Genomic DNA, 19,701 nt, shown 5'->3' with positions numbered 1-19,701 from the left:
GCACCCATATTGTGCATGTATATGTATGTGGTTGGATTTCTATCTTTGTTGTCGGTCTGGCTCAGGTTAAACTCTTTGTGAAACATGAACAAACAAACAATGAATGCCATAGAACTTTTTTTTGTCCAGTTTGACATTCAGTTATAACGGAAAAAGAACATAAATAGACTACTTTAACGTAGATTTTCTTTGGAGTAGAGCTTTATTGCATGGTATCGGATTGGTGGATAAACTCCAGTACTACCAGTAACTCTGCTGACTCTTCCTGTCTACATTATACCTATGTCATAATATTCTCCTGATATAAATATAAACTCCGGATTTATAGAAAAAGTAGGGAGCTTGCCTCTCATGGACCCGGCCCCTCTCGTCTCCCAGGGTGACGGTGACTGTTCGTGTCTTGCTGAGGCTGAAGTTTTTGCTATAGTAATGATAGTCCGGTGTGACCCAACCCACCCACACTGACGCAGGGTCCTGTCCAGCAAAAACTCTCACTGAGTGGTAGTACTGCCATAAAAAAACACAGAGCACAATATTTTACGCATCAGGAGCAGAGAGAGGTCATCCACAACGATATTTTTCAGATTTTTATCTTCGAAAATTTGGGTTGATTTACAGTTGTGATGCTTCCATAGTCAACAGTTCCATCTTCTTTTGGAGGACGGCTGCAGAGACAGAAATACAGAAACATGTTTTAGGAATATCAAAGTGATCTGGGAAAGAAATATTTTCATTTTCTTACTTTTATTGCATTTGCCAAGCAGAGCAAATAAGCTCAGACTGAGACTAAATGACATTGCTACTAGTTAGACAGGCTTTAAACAGTTAAACAATGCCACTGCTGTTCCAGTGTACCACTGAAATCTGACCTGAGCTTCAGTGATTCGTCCAGTAACTTGTCTGCCGAGTAGAACTCCACAGGCATGCTCAGCCTACAGTAGACCATGTCACTGTTGCTGTTCTGCGTTCCAAACGTCTTGTGGGTGACCTTGAGGCAGGGAGGGCTGTCTACCGTTCCATCGATTCTCGTCACCTGGGGAGTAAGAGTCAGGGAGAAGGAATTAAAGTCGAAAGAAGGAGATTGATAACCGTAATCAATACGCTAATCAACTATAGCAGCCTTGTTTGTCATAGATGTGTTTGTATGCATACAGCACACTAGAAACTGGTCATACACGTAGTTACTGACTACCAAAGCTGCAGGTTAAACATAACAGGACAATACGAACAACCACAATAATGATAATCAAAATACTTCTTCACCTCAATATGCATGTGGTCTTTGGGTATGATGACAAAGGTGGGAAGGCGCTTGCTGAACCACATGGTGATCTCTCTGTTCATGTTGACACCAAAGGGCTCAAACCCTTCCTGGAGACCACACATGGTGTAGTACTTAAATGTGCTGGCGTCCTTGCCCAGGTTTATATGTCCAATCTGAGTCACACCCAAACTGCACACAGGGATGAAACCTGGCGGAGAGTTAAGGGACATTGGTGTGTTTTCCAGGCCAATATTGGTCTATTATAAACAACAAAATATCATCCAGTAACGCCACCCTTTATTGCAATGTGAAGTGTTTCCTTCCCTTTCTTTGCACATTTACTTAAAAACTAACTCAGATGTTTTTCTACCACTAACGATGCAACCGGTGTCTCTGCCCTCAAGAAATACATTTAATAAAGGTCCCATATCATGCTCACTTTCAAGGTCATACTTGTAGTTGGGTATCTACTAGAAAACATCTAAATGCACATTTTTCAAACCTATTTCAACCTGTATTTACATAGTATAATTGTGGCATCACAACCGTGCGGAAGTCCCAATGGCTTGTTTGAAGGCACAGTTTCTGAGGACGGTCTGTGTGCATTTCTTCAAGGGTTGAGTGTTTTGATACTTTTACAGTATTTATATAGCACCTCAACCGGTTGTATAATAAAAAAGACATGAAAATCTCACATTTTACAAAATGTGCCCTTTAATTAGTCTGGTGACTTAATAACCCTGGCAAAAAAAATCTTGGGACATACTAAAAGGATTTCTTTAATATTTACTAATAAAAAATGACTAGACTAAATTTCAGCACACAATATTTTACAAATCTGCACATTTACTGTGCGTTGGAAAAACTCAGTATCATGTATGTTAACTGTCTATAAAGCAGAATTCATTACTGCATCAACTAAAACAAATAAATCACTTAACTGTATTTCAATGTGACTCTCTGACCTAAACCATGGTTCATTTACAGAGTAATGGGTCATTGCCACAGTGGACTTCATTAAATTGCAACATCATTAGCATTTTGTACAGTTTATTTTGTTTTTCCTCAAGCCAAATGTCAGACTACCCCAGTTATACCTCTGGAGAACTTGTGGATGAAACACAGAATAAATAAATGAATTAGCATTCAATTCACTGGATTATGGATCCCTCACCGTCCTCTGTCTCAAAGTCAGTGAAGCAAAGCTCAGAGCCCTTGCTGGTGATAAGAAGCTCTCCGTTTAGGGTGAAAATCATGGACTTGTCCTCCATGTTAATCATACAACCAACCACGTCACCCTTTTTCCAAGTTTGTCCAAAGTAGCGACTGCCTGCGTGCATACGTCGACCCTTAAGAAAAAAAGACGTTTTTTAGGTTTGAAGTTATACATATATTATACGGTCTTGCTAATAAAAGGTTAGGATCAAAGCATACTGTACAAGATGCCACAATATCGTGGAATAAATCACTGATAATATCTTGACAGCTCTGTTACAGAGACAATTTCTATTAAGAACCAAAAAATTGGTCATTAACAATTCATATTTTCACTATTTATTTCCTCCAACGAGATCTAAAATGTATTTCATATAACACTGATTCATAAACAGTATTCAACGGTCCACAGATTTGAAGTAAATCACAATTGTAATTGTGTCATATAAAACTCAAAACACTTAAAATAACTTGTTGCCTTCCCTTCTATCACTGGTATAGCCATAATACAGCAAAGATGCAAGAATGTTGGCCGCTGCTGAAGTAAATGTCTTAAGAGAGCTGGTTTACCCTGTATCCATCGAAGACGAAGGCCTGGTCATCCGTTCCCAGTTCGACATCGGGCCTGCAGCCTGGTCTGGCCCAGCCAACTCTCATATCGCCTCCACTCAGGGCCTCAAACTCAAAGTACCACTTTCCCGTCTTCACTGCATACGTCTGCTCCACACGGAAGAAGCGAATGGTCTCAACGTTCTCATCTTCCACCATATGGAGTGCTTGGGATGGGGGAAACATAAAAAAATGATGCTTTAACTTTATAGGTTAGTTAAATAACAACTAACACAAACAATATGTAGCTAATTTTAGGCAGCATTTTTAGCATCAATATCAACATATATAATTAGAGGTCTATTGATCAAAGTGATTGGCTATACCACTAAATATGTATTGCACTGTATGATATTATAATTGTATTATATTATTATAATAATTAGTGCACACTGGTTTACAGAAGTTTAATTAGCTGTTTTAATAAAAAACCTAATTTGCCAAAATATCCCATTGTGAATACTATATTCTTGTTTGAGTTGACACTTAAGGTCCATGTATGTAAGACTGGACTTTTTCTGCAAAAATGTATTCTTAACTGGTGAAATTATTGTATACAGATAACATTGACCCTGAACAGTCAGTCAGCCTAAATTGTAGCTGGCCCTGTAAAATTTTAACTTGGGCAAAAACATTAACAAGATTTATAAGGAATTTGTGTGGCATCAACTGTGTCACTAACATGTTCTTACCCTCCTGATCTGGGGGGTCAATGTCATATCCATATCCAACCATGGTCCTGATGGCCTCTCTAAGACTGTCTCTGTTGGATTTCTTTGTGCGCTCGTCCAGTAAAGCGTAGGGCACCAGGCGAGGATTACGCCTGCTCTTCAAATCCTGACACGAAAAGAAAAAAAACATGCTAAAACATACTTATATAATAGAGTAAACATGCAAGTAGAATAAAGACAAGCATGAAATACAAATACTGTTACAGCAAAACTCGTCAATAAAATATCAAATTTATTAATTATTAACAACTAGACTCTAATTTGAAGACCATACTAGTGTAGTGCCAGTTCTTTTTTAAAGGAAAGGAATAATGACTTTTACCTGCTGGATGCCATAGGTCCATCCTTGTTTAATTCTGTCTTTGGCCCACACGTTGTGTGCATTCTCGGCCAGTTTATCAACTAGAACCTCCTGACCTGCAGTCAGTTTCACGTCAGAGAGGTCTAGTGGCGCAGGCTTATAACCATTAGACATCATGTAGCTGCAAACAACATTACAAAAGCAAACACTTGAGCATTTTATGAGAAAAAAATGTTCCCATTTTCAAGAACAATCAAACATCATTTTTACAATCTAGTAACAAAACTAAATGACAATCAGACATTACAGCTTGAAGAAAAGGCAAGGCAATACCATATCAAAATAACTTTCTAAATTACAAAGTAAATAACCAAAATGCTACAGGGTCTTTGTGTTTCAGACACATCTTTCTTGACAATGGTAACAAAAAAACATTGTTACAGTTTTCAAAAGGATCCCCCAATGAGATCAATGAAAAAAAAAGCTCTGAAAGTTTGTGAAATTGAACTCAAATATAAGCAATGTAAGCAACGACGTCTTTGTTACCTTAATAAACTCAATCCGATATTAAAGAATGTATTCAGGACTCTTTCTTCCAAAATGTACTAGTATTATCAACATCAGTAAATCTGACAATCATATTGCTACAGGGATATTCCACATCATCTAGACTTTAACCGATTGATTTAATGTAGCATCCTATTTGTTTCTTGATGTTCAAGGGACTGTCATAAAAAAAAAAAAAACTGCCAACTTACTCTTTGGGAAGTTTTATTTTCTTCAGATCGTCCTCAGCGTTGACATAGACCTGGGAAACATGGCATCCAAGAGCCAACAGGGTCCTGAGGATAAAAGAGATATTTAAAGGCGGAGAGTGGAAAACCATAACTGATATCAATACTCAAGCCCCATTACATTTTGTTTCAACCTTACACCAGCAGAATCTATTGAAAAACTGCTACATTTTCAACACAGCTCATTAGCCATTGATACATCTTAGTCAAATGATAATTACATTGTGAATATTATCCGGATTTTTCTGTGTGGATACATGGCAGTTATTGAGCATGACTTAGTAACTCAGTAGTTGGCCCAATAAGCTTTGGACCCATGATTTCTTACAAATCACACCTGGAATTCACTCAAGAGACGCAAGTCATTACAAACACTGCTTTAATCTGAGCCTCAATCTGCTCTTGTGCAGCATTTCAGCAAGGAGCATTTTCATAATTAGGTAATTGGAATATTTATTGATCTGCCCAGCCATACTTAAGTGTTTCACTAGACATCTGCACGTTGTAGTTCCTCTCCGTTTCAGGCAGTTTGCTGAAATCCACAAGGCAAGGGTGCTGCCTCTTGTTGTCATCACGAACCTGAGGAGAAAGCAATTGGTGTCAAATTTCATTCACAAGAACCCTGTCCATCTATAACTGCAAAAAAAAAAAGAAAATATGATTAAGCATGGCTCAACGCTCAGAAAATTAAAAAAAACTGGACTGCAGCCAAGCAGTCTTCAATGGACATTGGCAGATGCATTTTTGTTTGTTTTCCACATAGACTACCTTAGCCTCTGGTGTTATTTTGTATGTTTATTTATTTTTTAATAAAAGCAGATACAAGCCTTAGACAGCTTAGAAAAGACAGTCACACTAGCAAGAGCCTCAGCTGTCTGTGATCCAGTTGGAGAGAGAAATGTTCTGCTGCATACAAACTCTCAGTGACTTTCTCTTATAATCTTGTGTTATTCCACGGTTGAATAGAACTGAGGTGCGAAAAATGTAGTGTTGAGCACTGGGATGGTTGTCGAGAAAATTGAAGGAAAATTGATCAGCACCTTTGACTGAAACTGGGTATTTTTGTAAAACAAATAGTTAAGATGACAACAATTTCTTACATGTTTTTTTTTCCTTAAATTTTTCACCTGCCCTGAAGGCATGTAAATTCCCAAAAGATTTGATGGTTTTAATTATCAGCAAAACTTCTCTTTTATTCTTTAGCTGTTTACTAACAGGCCAATATCAGTAAACCGAAGCAGCAGTCAACCCCAAACTGCTGCCATGTACATCAAAAGGACATGGATATTAGAGTTAATGAGCCATTAACATGCATTTTAATAGAGAGGGCTCATTTGACCTTTGTCAGCCCGCTTTCCAAATATACCCAGGGTGTTGTTGTGTGTTGAATTCCGATGATGGATAGCAGCTTTACCTTGCCATAGGTCCAGCCCAGTTCAATCTTGTTCATCCCCCAGAGTTCGTGGATGTTTTCTGCCAGCTTGTCCCGGACGTTGTCCAGGTGAGGGGGAAGAACAATCTGCAGAGAGAGAGGGGGAACAGATGGTACAGTTGGATGATAAAAAGATGCCAACAAAAGAATTCCTCCTGACTTTGCAAGTATTAGAATTCTGTGGACTGTAGAATGTTTTCCTTTATTTTGGCTTAGTTAAACCAAGGTATTAGGTCTGCACTTGTGCTTCAGGACCACTGTAGCACTGAATAATACATAACTGAATGAATCTCATTGGAGAGATTCCTGAAACCCCCCAAGGATTCAAAAACGCATATGATTTATTTTATTTTCAAACAATCCTTGACAAAAAAAAAAAAAAGAACAGCAGACTAGCAATAGCATGGAAATAATCAGCAATGTTGGCTGCGGTTGGTAAATATTTCAACTGGTTTTGAGTTCAAACTCAATTCAGGAAGTGGATTTTCTTCAGGATTTCAACCCTGAACATACTTTTTTACAAGAATGTAATCTCAATGATCTAAATAATAACCACAAATGAATGTGCTATATGTATTACTTCTCATTTTTAAATTCACATACATAATATGTATTAATTATTTTGCTGTATTTAGAATTTACTGACACAAAAGTAATATTTCCCTAATGGTAATATCCTCACCTGGCTGGTGTCGACAGGAGTGGGGATGAACGAGGCCTGAGAGAGGAACTTGGTGGTTCCCAGCAGGTCGCGAACCCCATCATGGTCCCTCTTGTACTCCTTCACAGGCTCTACATGCATCTTCTCTTTTGGCAACAATGCCTCATAGCATGGAGAGTAACCAGCGGGTGGCAGGAACTTAAAATCTCCATGGCGTCCACCCAACAGGAAGCGAGCCCTTAAATGAAAAGACACATAAAATTGCAGGATGTTAAGTGATAATATTCTGACTCTAAACTTCACAATAGGTATTTTAAGAGTTTCTTTCTACTTTCAATTTCGAAACCTACGTTGTTTTAATGAATTACAATTGAGTAAACAGCACTCCACATCTCTGGCATTGCATAATACCAGGGCTGTATTTTAACCATCTTTTCATAAACCTTTCTGCCAGAAATGCATTTTGTACCTAGTGTCAATATAATCCAAGTTTTTGGATGATTGTGGCTGTTAAGGAAAGGCATCAGTTTTCTTTGTGTGGTTGTTGCAGATCAGACAGGAGGCCAATTGATTACATTTTACATTTTACAACAACATCATTAATCTATATTTAAAGTGGCCATAGGCTGAGAAGCTGTAATTGAATTTCAAGTAGAAAAACAGCGCCAGCAAAGAATAAAAACAAGCCATTCTATTGGGATTGCAAAAAAAATTGAATTTCCTAATTATAAATGTGGAGCCTCACTTGACACCGGCAGAGAAGCTGACGACGGGGAAGAATAATCCGTCGGTGTTGAAGTCCTCGAACATGCCCTGGACAGGTTGCCCGTTGATCCTGAAGGACATGCTGGGAGCACCCAAATCTAAGCAGCAGCTGACCACATCGTCTGAGTTCAGCAGGTGCTGGTTAATGGAGGCCACGGCCCTCGGGACTCGGCCTAGACAACATCGGGCAGAGAAGGAGAGGGAGGATGGATGGCTGTTACAGCAACAAAGTTATTGCGAATGTAGGTCAGGATGATGGGCGGGCAGGAGAGAGGGGAGCAGAGAGGTAGAGAGATGTGTGATGAGTGCTTTTTAAGGGATGACATGAAATGGGTAAGAAGAGGTGATGGGTAGATTTGGAAGGGAAGAAAGGGGAAATAGGTGTTATGCTTTTAGGATGAGAGCAGAGAAGAGGGGGTATTTAAGGATTTATAGCCTTATCAAGTTGACAGTTGGCTATACAAATTCAAACTACTGACAAGTTATACCTGCATATCTGCAATTAGCTAGCCTTCACTTTTGCAGTGCGTTTGCAACTTGAAGATGTTTGGCATGTGTATTACGTTCCTTAGAGAAAGTCTAAGGTTGAGGTTTCATGCTGGAATTTTATATCACTGTCAGTGCTCTGACTTTGTACTGAATGAAAAAATGAAAGGAGTAACCTTCAGAGAAGTAGAGAGGCGACAGCAGGCTTCGGCATTATTGACACTAAGTTCTGTCTAGACAAAGTCCTTCCAAATCCACAAGACTTGTTCTTTTTGCATTGTACATGCTACCATACTGCCTTGAAATTTCTTCACACAAATTAGCATAAAAAGATGTTTACCAGTTTATATTATATCAAATAGACAAAACACATCCAAGTCAAAAGTAACAGTAGAATTTCAACCATAGCTGCTTTAAATGTTAAGGGTTAAAACCCTAAAAAATATTATTTTAAATTTTTTTTAACATATTTAAAAATAAACACGCAGAAAAACACTATTTCTGAAGAGTTTAACATTTACAATTTTAGCTGATCTGCTTCATCAGAACAATTCTAAATTTGGTATAAAGTATTGTATTAATGTAGGACCTCATTGCTTTTAAGCAAAAAGCAGATTTTAAAAATATGTTTAAAGGGCCTATAAGTAAATGCACTGGGACTAAGTGGTGCTGGTCTTTTATGAGATGCCTACCTGACCAGAGATGAAGTCCATCAAAGCTGTAAGAGTAGAGGTCATCCCCGACACCGTTGCCACCCCATCCCTCTCCTCCACCAGGGTACGGAGCGTAGCCTTTAGTGTTGGCCCAGCCTACCCTCAGGTGGGTCGGCTCTCCGGTTACAAAGTGGTCCACCTGGTCGGTCACCAGCTCAAAATACCACTTCTTGTACTGAGCTGAACCTTCAGCCACGCCCAAGAAAATGTTCGGCCGCATACTGGAGGTGATAAGAGAGGAAGAAGCCACATTTTCTGATTAAGCTTTAAGTAGTGGCTGCAAAGTTTCGTAACATCAACCCATCCAAAACATCACCCGGCTGCTGGGAGAACATCTCGACACAGTTATGATGATGACTTTTGAGCTGTTTGAGCCCATAAACACTTATTCACATAAATTATTCACAAGTTGATGAATGCAATTGTTACGAATTTTTTTCTCTTTTTTTAACCTCTGAACATCATTGACCAGCCGAGTCTGAAGCAGCAGGTCCCTCTTTGGAAGCAGGTTGTCACAGATCAGATTTTGATTGGTTCTCACTGCCACCCCGTTACAAACACAGAGGGAACACAGGACATCCAGAATCTACAAGAGAGGAAAAGACAACACTTAGTGCAAGTTGTTTTTTATTGTTCTCCTTTTTTCTTTTTTTTTAAGCGTTGCACAACTTTTCACCTTACTAAGATTAGCTTCCACACCTTGCTTTTCAGTTAAATTATCAGGTGTTCACTCAGATTCTCTAGTGGCATGTGCACACTCTATAAAGGGCCCTCAAGTCAACACAGCCATAGACTTCCACCTGCCACTCATGAAATGACAGCTGTTGTTTACGAGGATGCCCTTTCATGCCTAGTACAACGTACAGGGTAAATATTAAGTGACTGTGACATTTGAACACAGCCTGTTAAACACATGGTAGGAATGTCAACAAACACAATAATGTTGTTAGAAATTAGTCCTCATGACAAAGATTTAAATGTTTCTAGTTCTAACTTGTTAGCTTGACCTTTGTTCAAAAGTGAATGAGATTATTATTATTATTATTATTATATTTGTGTTAGTTTAACATGCTTGCCACTGAATATCCTTGTCCTGTTGTTAAAGCACCCATATTATGCTCATTTTCAGGTTCATATTTGTATTTAAAGATTAAATCAGAATAGGTTTAAATGGTTTCATTTTCAAAAAAAATCCATGTTTTTGTTTTAATGTACATTGCTGCAGCTCCTCTTTTCCCCCTGTGTGTTGAGCTCTCTGTTTTAGCTACATAGTAAGGCATCTCACTTCCATTCCATCTTTGTAGGACTCGCACATGTGCAGTACCTAGGTCAGCACTACTAGCCAGTCAGAAGCAGAGTATAAGGGCGTGCCACGCTAGCAGCTAGGCAAGCATTAATACGTGTGTTACAAAGTGACGCATGTCCGTCACGGAAGTAAAGGCTGGACTACAATAGAGCTGTTTGGAGCAGTTTGTGAACAGTGTTTTCTGTTGGAGGTGGTAAGTCCCTTTGGGGCGGACTTTGGGCTTGTGCACTTTATAAACCTATTACATGCACACACACAAATATCTTTACATTAGCATCAATCTCAAAGCACAGTTGTGACTAATGAAAGCTTGCACCAAGTTTGTGGAAGTTGTGTTCATATTTTAATCCATTCAAAAGATAATTTCTTTTCTTCTGTGTTGTGAGCTTGAAACAGCCTCATTGGCTTCTAGCATGGCAATATTTTTTGTTTTGTCATTATTGACAGTATCGCACTGGGTCAAAGTTTAACAATCTTACATAGTTATACTGTACATGGAGTTATATGGGTTCAAACCAGGAGGCAACTGCTGTCATATTATTGCCCACCTTGTGGTTGCGTCCATGCTTGTAGAGAAGAGAGATGATGGATTTAATGTGACCTTTCTGAATGATGTTCAGAGCCTCCGGACTTTCTACCAAGATACAGTGGAGGACTTCCAGGATCCCTGAGTGGTCAGACAAAATATTTGTAATTATCAGAGCAAATGTACATTAAATAGACCACATCTTAGCATAAGTAGAGTAACTTTTCTATGAAATGCTTTAAGGGTTTGACATTTCCCATAATACCTGATGAAGATTCCAGTCTCTCCAGTTTGCTGATCAACCAGTCCAATTTACGGGAAAACTGGGTGCAGTTGTTTCTGTTCCCACGAATAAGTGCGGCTGAACGAAAGATAAAGTTTCAAAAAGGTTTAATGAAAATAAAAACACAGTTCAGGAAAGACATGAATCAAATAGACCCAAGCAGCTGACCTGTAGATAAGTTACCAAACATTAACAGGTCTCCTTGTTACTTTACTCATTTTAAACATTAGGAATTAGGAACACTAGACTGATAATTCCCATGAAACAATTTTATAGCACTCTCTAATCTCTTCTAATTCTGTCTTTTCAGGAAAGCTTTTGTTCAATCTGAACACATGGATAGAGCCAAGCCACGAGGCAAGGGCAACGATGTTCACTCTGAGCTTTGTGAATGTAAAATTAAAAGTCAGAGACCGAGAGGAGTACCTACGCTCTACACAGACTACAGACTTCAAAGAACGGTTACATAAGCATACACTATAATAAGTGATATAGAAAGCCACCACTAATTACCACCAATTAAGTAGGACAGACTAAGCTTTTAGTAGTAAGAATACTTAATATTTCAATTCCGATATTAAAGAAACATTCGAAAAAAAAAAAAAAAAAGGTTTGTGCGTCAAATCCAACATCAACAGCACCACGTCTTTAAAATCTTTTTTTCTCACATTTTGCGCATGGAATAAATTGATTATTTTTGCATCTGAAGAGTCTCCTCAAATCTTTTACTATGGGATTGAAAGCCTATATCTGTAATTCATCATGCATACCTACTGGACACAATGTATAACACTGCATACTAGTAACTTAACATCTGAAAATCTTGTTTTAACTGACTTCCAGTGGATAAATGTCTCATCTGCTGCAGTGATGTACAGGTGTACAATTCATCCAAACCTTTATAATGCACAATGAAATGTCATAAAGAGGCAAGTACCCTGTCAACTACAGTGCAAGGTACTACTGGAGAAACTAACCTAATGATTTAGCACCATGAGTGAATTTGATCCACAGCCTCATCGTTAAACAGATAAGTTGAACACCTTGACAAAAAACTAATTTTAATTTAATTTATACTGTTTATCGATCCCCAGTGGGAAATTAAAATTACATCTAACTAGGTGTGCTCCTTTATAATAGATTGGCAGAGTTACTATGGGAAGGAGTAGCGGTCAGGACATGCACAAATCATCATGCAAAACTCTCTTCGCCAGACTGCCTTCACATCCTTGGGGGTAACCTCTCTGAGGGCAAGACTGGAGCGCACTCAGAAGAATGTATTTGTGTGTTAAATGTGGGAGTACATGCTGGGGAAGTGAATAATATAAGGGTAGTCAAGGTGAGCAGAGGGGAAGCTGTTGATGGGAAAGGTACTATGACAGCAAAACAAACAAACCCAAGAAAAAGTTGTCCAAAATAAAAAACATTTTCATGGTCAAAGCTTTAACATTCATGGCTCATCACAGGCCCCAGGAGGACAGGATAATGCCAGCACCTGTGATGGCTGGCTTTTTGTTAATGACGCTATTTCTTCAATTATGCAGCTCAAGGCTTCATAATGTGCTGCTGACACTTATCTCAGAGAACAATGTGACCTAAATGAAAGGCAGAGCTGCTTATCAAAGGAGAATCCAAGAAGCATTCTCTCTCCCCACTCCCTTGTCACAAATAATTACAAATGAATGTCCCATAAAAGATGTCACCAGCTGTGAACTCCAGATGTGGCATAGATGAAAACAAGGGTAGGGTGGAGGGAGTTTATTGAGGAAAAAGTAAGGAAGGAGAAGAGGAAGAACTGGTGAGATAAAATATGTAGAGTGTGAAGTGTAAAGGAGAGGAGGAGGATTCGGTGAAGACACTGTGGAAGATTAATACAGGGTTTCTACCCATGGTCAACAGTTGACAGAAGATGTGGGTAGTTCTTGTGATTCATCACTCAGGCCCGCTTACCCAAGAGTTCATAGAGGAGGTTGAGAATGTCCTTCCATGCTGCGCCCGCCTCCTCCCCAGCAACCTCTCCGAAATGGGCAGAACTGTTGTACAGGTTCATCCGGTCGATGCATTTGGACAAGAGGACCAGCATGCCCTAAGAAGAAGCAGGATCACTGCTGTGAATAATCCAATTCACATCATTTCACAGACAGTATATTCCTTTTTGTAACAATATGTAAAATGCATTTCTTAAACTTCACTAAATAGGGTTAACTAAAAATAGCTTTTAAAGTCACATGATTATTGACTATATATGAAGAAATTCTAAACAAACTCAAATAACACATCTATATAGGAGACAAATATTTCAAAGGAGCTTTCACACCGCTGCGCGTTAAAGCGTCTCCTCCAGTCATTTCCATGAGGGAAAGGCTGCAGAGGGAAAGAAGTTTTGATCACGGTGGTAGGAGTAATGAAGCGGTTGCCGCTCATGTGAACGTGAACAGAATCTGCTCTGCCGCCAAGAGTTCACCTTGCTGAACGTGTGGCAGTAATTGCCAGGAACCACTTTTCAAAATGCTTTGCCTTTGTTTAGAAAACTCTTGCAGTTAGGCGGCTATAACACAGTGGTGTGAAATCATTAATGGGTAAGAGTTGCACAATTAGTTCCAAGTCAATCAGTTGATTACATTTTCTTTGGGGGGGGGGGTGTTAGGCCTTTATTTGGAAGGACAGCTGAATACATGAAAGGGGAGAGAGCGGGGGAATGGCATGCAGCAAAGGGCTGCAGGTCGGAGTCGAACCCGAGCCCGCCGCGTAGGGGAGTAAACATGGAAGCCCGTATATATACACCATATAATAAGTACCAACTGAGCTATCCGGGCACCCTCATTTTGATTACTTAAACTCTCTGGTCTTACACTGACCTTAACATTAAAAAAATAATATCATTAAAGGAGGGACAAAGAAAAACCGAATTTTTATTTAGCCAGGGAAAAGTCTTAATCAAAAATAATTTTTTTCCAGGTCCCACTGGGGAGGATTTTGGGGCTTCAACATTGGGCCACAACAGGTCCGACCAAGGACCTATGTTGCATATAATTCCCCGTCTCTCCACTGATTTCCTTCTCATCTCTCTAAATCTCCACATCGTCCACTCTCACCTCCTCTTTGAAGAGGTCTTGACGTTTGATGAGTGAACGGAGAAGACACTGTTTCTCCTCGTGCTCCAGCTCTGAATCGGGCTGTTTAAAGTACTCAATCAGGTCGTTCAATGTCTGCAGCACCTCTTCAACATAACCGCCTACCATGGACTCACCCTCGGCAAGGCTGTCCAAAGCCCTGTGGGAAAGACAGGGAAGGCCAAGATTTAAGCTATAAAACTTGAAATAGACCCAGCAAGAATTAACATTGTGTGGATTTTTTGTCATTTTGTGAGACAGAAAAGACAGATAAGAATTGTCGTTACTTGATAAAGTTGGCAAAGAGGAGTGTGGTGTTGCGGATGATGCGAGCAGCCCGAGACTCCTCATGCTGACAGCGCTGCAGGATAAGCCCATCGTCCATGTGGCCCTCAGAATGCAGGCACGCCTAGACCAAAAACACATAAAATATGCATTTCATCATTACATGAGGACCAACACCATCAAATGTAGAAGGCATTAAAACAACCAGTCATAAGTCCAATCAGACTTTTAAAAATGGTTCTGCACATTATTTATTACATATGTATAACATAGTTATACATACACAATCACAGACTTACTTACACAACTATGAAGTTAAAGCAGACACTCTATAAGAAAAGCCTTTTACTGTATGTATTTAATGTTGCAAGGAAGTCTCCTGCAGCTAGTGGTATTACACCACTATAGCCCATTGAAACCTGACTCACTGTAATCAAACATCATAATAGAGAAGAAGGAAGAGGTGTAAGTGGGGGGGTCTAAGTGTAGACTGACCATCACCTCCAACATGTCAGGTGGATTGGCATGCTGCCACAGCTACAGGGACTGCCTGGCACCCGTTTGAGGTGGCGTCTGATGTCCCTGGAGGCGTGCATTGCAATAAGCTGCGCTCATTTGCACCCCCATTCCCCCACCCCCACCCCCTTCTCCCCCAAAACTAACTGTCACCCTCAACATGGCCAATTACCACGTTTTAATGGGTTGCATTATGGGTGCAAGATGAATGAGTGTCAGGGTAAAAGAAAATAAATATTTGCCTGAGTGGGGTAGAAGTTTAAATAGCCAATGCATTGGTTTGATTGGCTTTGATTTGCTACTGTGCACATGGGCTTTGAGGCGTTAGAGACGAGCTATGGCAGGCATTCAGGTTCTTACCGTAAACACATAGGTAGACACATGTCAGATACCAAATACAAAGTTATTTTTATCACTATGCAACAGTGCAACGATTGGTTCACAATTATTCAACGGCCATTTTCCCCTATGAAGTATGATTAGCCTGCAATGTTCCCAAATGATCCCAAAGACCACAATTTATTGTTAAATATAGGATTAAAAACAAGAGCTGTAATGAAACCAGAATATATCCAATGTTAATATACTACACGTCACAATATGGCAAATGTCTGCAAAATCTAAATAATAAACAAAACGATAATGTTTTTGCGGAAGTTGGATTGTTCTGTCAGATTATTTTTTAATTTTAGCTTGATGTCACCTGGCATTCTGATATTATCATTTCATCACTATACAATAGCACTGAAAATCAAGTCAATATAACAATCTAGAACTATAGTCCAATCATTACAGGTTTTCTACTGTTACTTCTTTTACAAGAAGCTGCCTTCATCCTAGTAACAAAATACCTTTTTATTAACCGTCTAACATTTGAATTACCATTGCTCATGACCTCTGGCCTGATTCAGTAAAATCTGGAAAAAAAGTTTTATCCTATTTACCCTTCTTTTTGGGGTTCCTAGACGAGATGATTTGGCATCAGGCGCCAGGTAAGAAAGCCACAGTCCCGTCGCCACATGCATGACGAAGCAGACAGAGTCCCCGTACTTGATCTCTGGTACTCCCATGCCTTCGATGTCCCTCTTTGGGCCGGTGTCACCCTTTTCCTGTTCACATTAAGAGGCACATAACCACATTAACAAATATACAAACAGAGAAAAGCAGCACACACACACACAACACACCGGCAAATATACAAATACGACAAATGAAGATATATTGTAATAAGATGGTAATCAGAAAGGCAGTGTGAGGAGAGTGCATTCATTGGCCTGCCAGGAGGTTACTGCTGGCCTCATTAGCTCTGCTACATTTCTGGCTCAGCAGAGATGGAGCAATGCTGCTGATTGCCTTTGACAGCAAGTAGCGAGTAACATATTAACTCCAGTGTTCAACGTTGCAAAGCATTGAACTTTTTAGATACAGGAACCAAGTGGCATACTGGCATATTTACATTTGTGAAAATGTTCATTAATATGTATTGTCCCTTTTTGTTTTTTTCAACAACAAAAAAAGTGGCCCCGGTCTGGGTGGAGGTAGAAAAGATTTTGAAATACAGAGAAAATAAGAGTTTTGATCCATATTTATTTTTCCAGAGAAGCATGAACCATAAATCGCCTGCATGAATAGCGATTACAGAGGGCAATTCCAATGTTGACAGGAAAATTAGGCCTCGGCAGTGGACAGCACACAGGAGGATTTCACACTGTAGATAAAAGGATATCTACAGGGACACAATAGTACTCTGTGAAGGTGACTCATGGCATTGAGCTGATCTATATGACTGTAGCCATTTCACAAGGGTATTACTGTAGGAGTAATTACACAAAAAGCTAAGAATTCAGGATAGGTTAGGTTAGGTTAGGGGTTCAGTGCCTTGCTCAAGAGCACCTTGGCAGTGCCCAAGAGGTGAACTGGCACTCTCCAGCTACCAGTCCACCACCATACTTTGGTCCATACGGTTCCCAACCCAACTCCCAACTGAATGAGCTACTGCCACCCTAATGGGAGGCAGTTTTAACACAAAAGCGTACACATGAAAGCATTAGCCTGTTGTATTAGGATCTACAGTGTCCAGCTCTAACTTGAAATAAGACAGATTGAGGTAGAACCCCTGAAAGTTAAAAAAAAAGAATTATAATAATAATAATTGCATTATTTAGCTCTAAAACGAGATTAGTAATCAAAGTCACTGGAAGACAATTGGACAGTAAAAAAATAAAACATCTTAACTGCACAACTTACAAGTAACACCTCACTGAACAAATTGAGTTTCAAGTAAGTTTACAGTTTCAGGGGTTCTACCTCAATCTGTCTTATTTCAAGTTGGAGCTGGACACTGTAGATCCTAATACAACAAGGTAATGCTTTCATGTGTATGCTTTGTGTTAAAACTCCTTCACATTCAGGAATCTAGCTGAAATTTGTTAGTTGATATCATGGATTCTTAGCTTGTTGTGTAATTAATCCTACATTATTACCCTTGTGACATGACTACAGCCACATAAATTAGCTCAATGCCTTGAGTCACCTTCACAGACTACCATTGTGTCTCTGTTTATATCCTTTTATCTACCATAGGTACAGTGTGAAATCCTTCTGTGTGCTATCCACTGCAGAGGCCTAATTTTCCTTTCAACAGTGTGCAGGTGTTTTATGATTACTTGGGATTCATGTTTCTTTGGAAAAACAATATAGATAGAAACTCTTTATTTTCTCTGTATTTCTAAACCCCTTCTACCTCCACCCAAACCAGGGCCACTGTGCTCCTTTCTCACAGTTATTTTTGGCAGTGAGGCTTTATTTTTGGCACACATGCTATAAACAAAATAACGGTGGAGCCCACAGATTGAGAGAGTTCAAAATGTGGGATAAAAAGGGCGGATAATTTGGGAAAGAAATAATCACAGGCAAATGAAAGAACACAAAGTAGGTATTCTAAAATCCTCAAATGCATCACAGTGAATTCCTATACTGTGGTGGTGATGGCAAATTTCTCTAGATTCACAAATGGAAAATGGCAACATCCCAGCCAGTGGATGTTAGGTCAGTGGACAACATGAATGTTTCCTCCAACATTTACAGGGCTGTCTATTCAGCTGCTGTGAAAAGGTCACTATATTGTGGCACGCCTTAAGCTCATTAAGAGCTTACAGACCCCTATCGGGAGTCTTTGAAAAAGCGGTCATATTGGGTCCTCTTTTGATGAGGTATATTGATTAAGAACATTTATTTTTACCAACACCCAGGACAGCTTTTATATGGTGTAACTGCCTTGTTCAAATGGCTCATCAGAGCTGGTTGTAAAAATAGAAAAAAAATCATGATGCTTATATAGGGATAGTGATCACTAACCTTGGAGGCCCTGAAGCAGAAGGCAGTGGATGTGGTGTCGGACTTGTCCCTGTTCTGCAGGACCAGTCCGCGGTCCTCAGTCAGGGCCAGGTAATGGCCAGTAGAGAGGTGGCGTAGTCGGAAGGCCTGACCCCAGCGGATGTGGCTACCGCTCCAGCTAAACACAGAGTCATGGTGGTTTGAAAATGAATCCATGTAAACCTATTCTGATATAAAAAATACAATTATGAACCGAAAAATGAGCATAATATGAGTGCTTTAAGGAATTAATATTAGTTGGTTGAACTTCCAAAATCATAACTCCAGACATTATTAATTAATGAAAAAAGACACCACTTAATTTACATGTTAACAGGAATTCCTTCTTTATCCTTTATGTATCCTTTATTCCCACAAGGGGAAATTACAATTTACGCACGTTATTACACACATGATCAGTACCTTTACATGCACTAAATGCAGAGATGTCATGGCTGCCCATGGAACGGCACCCTGAGCAGTTGGGAGTTTGGTGCCTTGCTCAAGAGCACCTTGGCAGTGCCCAGGAGATGAACTGGCACCTTTACCAGTCCACCACCATACTTTTTTATCCGTATGTGGACTTGAACCAGCAACCCTGCGGTTATCAACCCAACTCCCTACAGACTGAGCTACTGCCACCCTTATCTATAACATACTGCGCTATTTCATCTTTCATTGCGGATTAAATCATCCAATTAGAATACTTTATCAATGTTTGTAAAAGCAATCTGTATCTAGAATTAGAATGTCAACTGAGAAATTGCTGAAGTTGAACTTTCAACGTTCTCTAGATGGCTGACGCAGTGTTCAATTCTCCTCACTCAGCCAAAAAGGACAACATGTGCCTGTAATAGATGCACCTGCGCCATGTCAAAGTGTACAGACTCTGACAGGCAGTCCCAGTGAGAGCTGGCAGATGACGTGACTGGAGGGAAATTACGCAGGTGGCCAGTTAAAGAAAGGAGAGAGAGGAAGAAGAAGGTTGGTGAAGAGCCTTCCGAAGGACTTTGCAAACTAATTGGTAGTGACAGTTCAAAGGAGAGAGAGGTGAAGTTTATTTATAACCTACAGTAGCTGTGACATTTGTACATAAAGCACCGATTCTATTTATTCTTCATGAAGAGCTTCCATCAAATAAGAAAACTCCTCTATGGATTTCTGAGATTTTACTGAGTTTATTTTATGCACCATGTGTGTGTATTTGGGTCTGATCTCACCTGATTCGGAGAGGCTCCAGTCTCCAGAGTGAGCGGGCCCTTGATGCTCCCTTACCAGCTTCATAGTTGACTATCCTGAGATTCAAAGAAGGAGTGGGGGCTTCTA

General features: G+C 39.7%; 1 protein-coding gene across 10 annotated transcripts in view; it reads right to left on the bottom strand.

The window, feature by feature from the left end:
• The window catches only part of ryr3 (ryanodine receptor 3), a 111,068-nt gene that overhangs the window by 57,194 nt on the left and 34,173 nt on the right, over positions 1-19,701 (bottom strand). For all 10 annotated transcript variants that reach the window (XM_034901057.1, XM_034901058.1, XM_034901062.1 and 7 more), the window contains 23 exons: positions 19,596-19,670; positions 18,358-18,514; positions 15,945-16,109; positions 14,487-14,608; positions 14,182-14,359; positions 13,037-13,172; positions 11,069-11,164; positions 10,826-10,944; positions 9,424-9,557; positions 8,951-9,192; positions 7,753-7,945; positions 7,029-7,245; positions 6,329-6,433; positions 5,390-5,493; positions 4,879-4,962; positions 4,142-4,301; positions 3,781-3,925; positions 3,050-3,255; positions 2,439-2,613; positions 1,264-1,472; positions 870-1,033; positions 617-665; positions 347-507 (listed from right to left, as the gene is read on the bottom strand). In XM_034901057.1, the coding sequence (XP_034756948.1) occupies positions 347-507; positions 617-665; positions 870-1,033; positions 1,264-1,472; positions 2,439-2,613; positions 3,050-3,255; positions 3,781-3,925; positions 4,142-4,301; positions 4,879-4,962; positions 5,390-5,493; positions 6,329-6,433; positions 7,029-7,245; positions 7,753-7,945; positions 8,951-9,192; positions 9,424-9,557; positions 10,826-10,944; positions 11,069-11,164; positions 13,037-13,172; positions 14,182-14,359; positions 14,487-14,608; positions 15,945-16,109; positions 18,358-18,514; positions 19,596-19,670 (3,396 nt within the window). The remainder of the gene's footprint in view (positions 1-346; positions 508-616; positions 666-869; positions 1,034-1,263; positions 1,473-2,438; positions 2,614-3,049; positions 3,256-3,780; positions 3,926-4,141; positions 4,302-4,878; positions 4,963-5,389; positions 5,494-6,328; positions 6,434-7,028; positions 7,246-7,752; positions 7,946-8,950; positions 9,193-9,423; positions 9,558-10,825; positions 10,945-11,068; positions 11,165-13,036; positions 13,173-14,181; positions 14,360-14,486; positions 14,609-15,944; positions 16,110-18,357; positions 18,515-19,595; positions 19,671-19,701) is intronic.

This window comes from Etheostoma cragini, chromosome 18 (assembly GCF_013103735.1).
Source record: "Etheostoma cragini isolate CJK2018 chromosome 18, CSU_Ecrag_1.0, whole genome shotgun sequence".
Classification (NCBI taxonomy): domain Eukaryota; kingdom Metazoa; phylum Chordata; class Actinopteri; order Perciformes; family Percidae; genus Etheostoma; species Etheostoma cragini.
The sequence above is the reverse complement of the archived record's forward strand: the minus strand, read 5'-3'. Positions and strand labels throughout refer to the sequence as shown.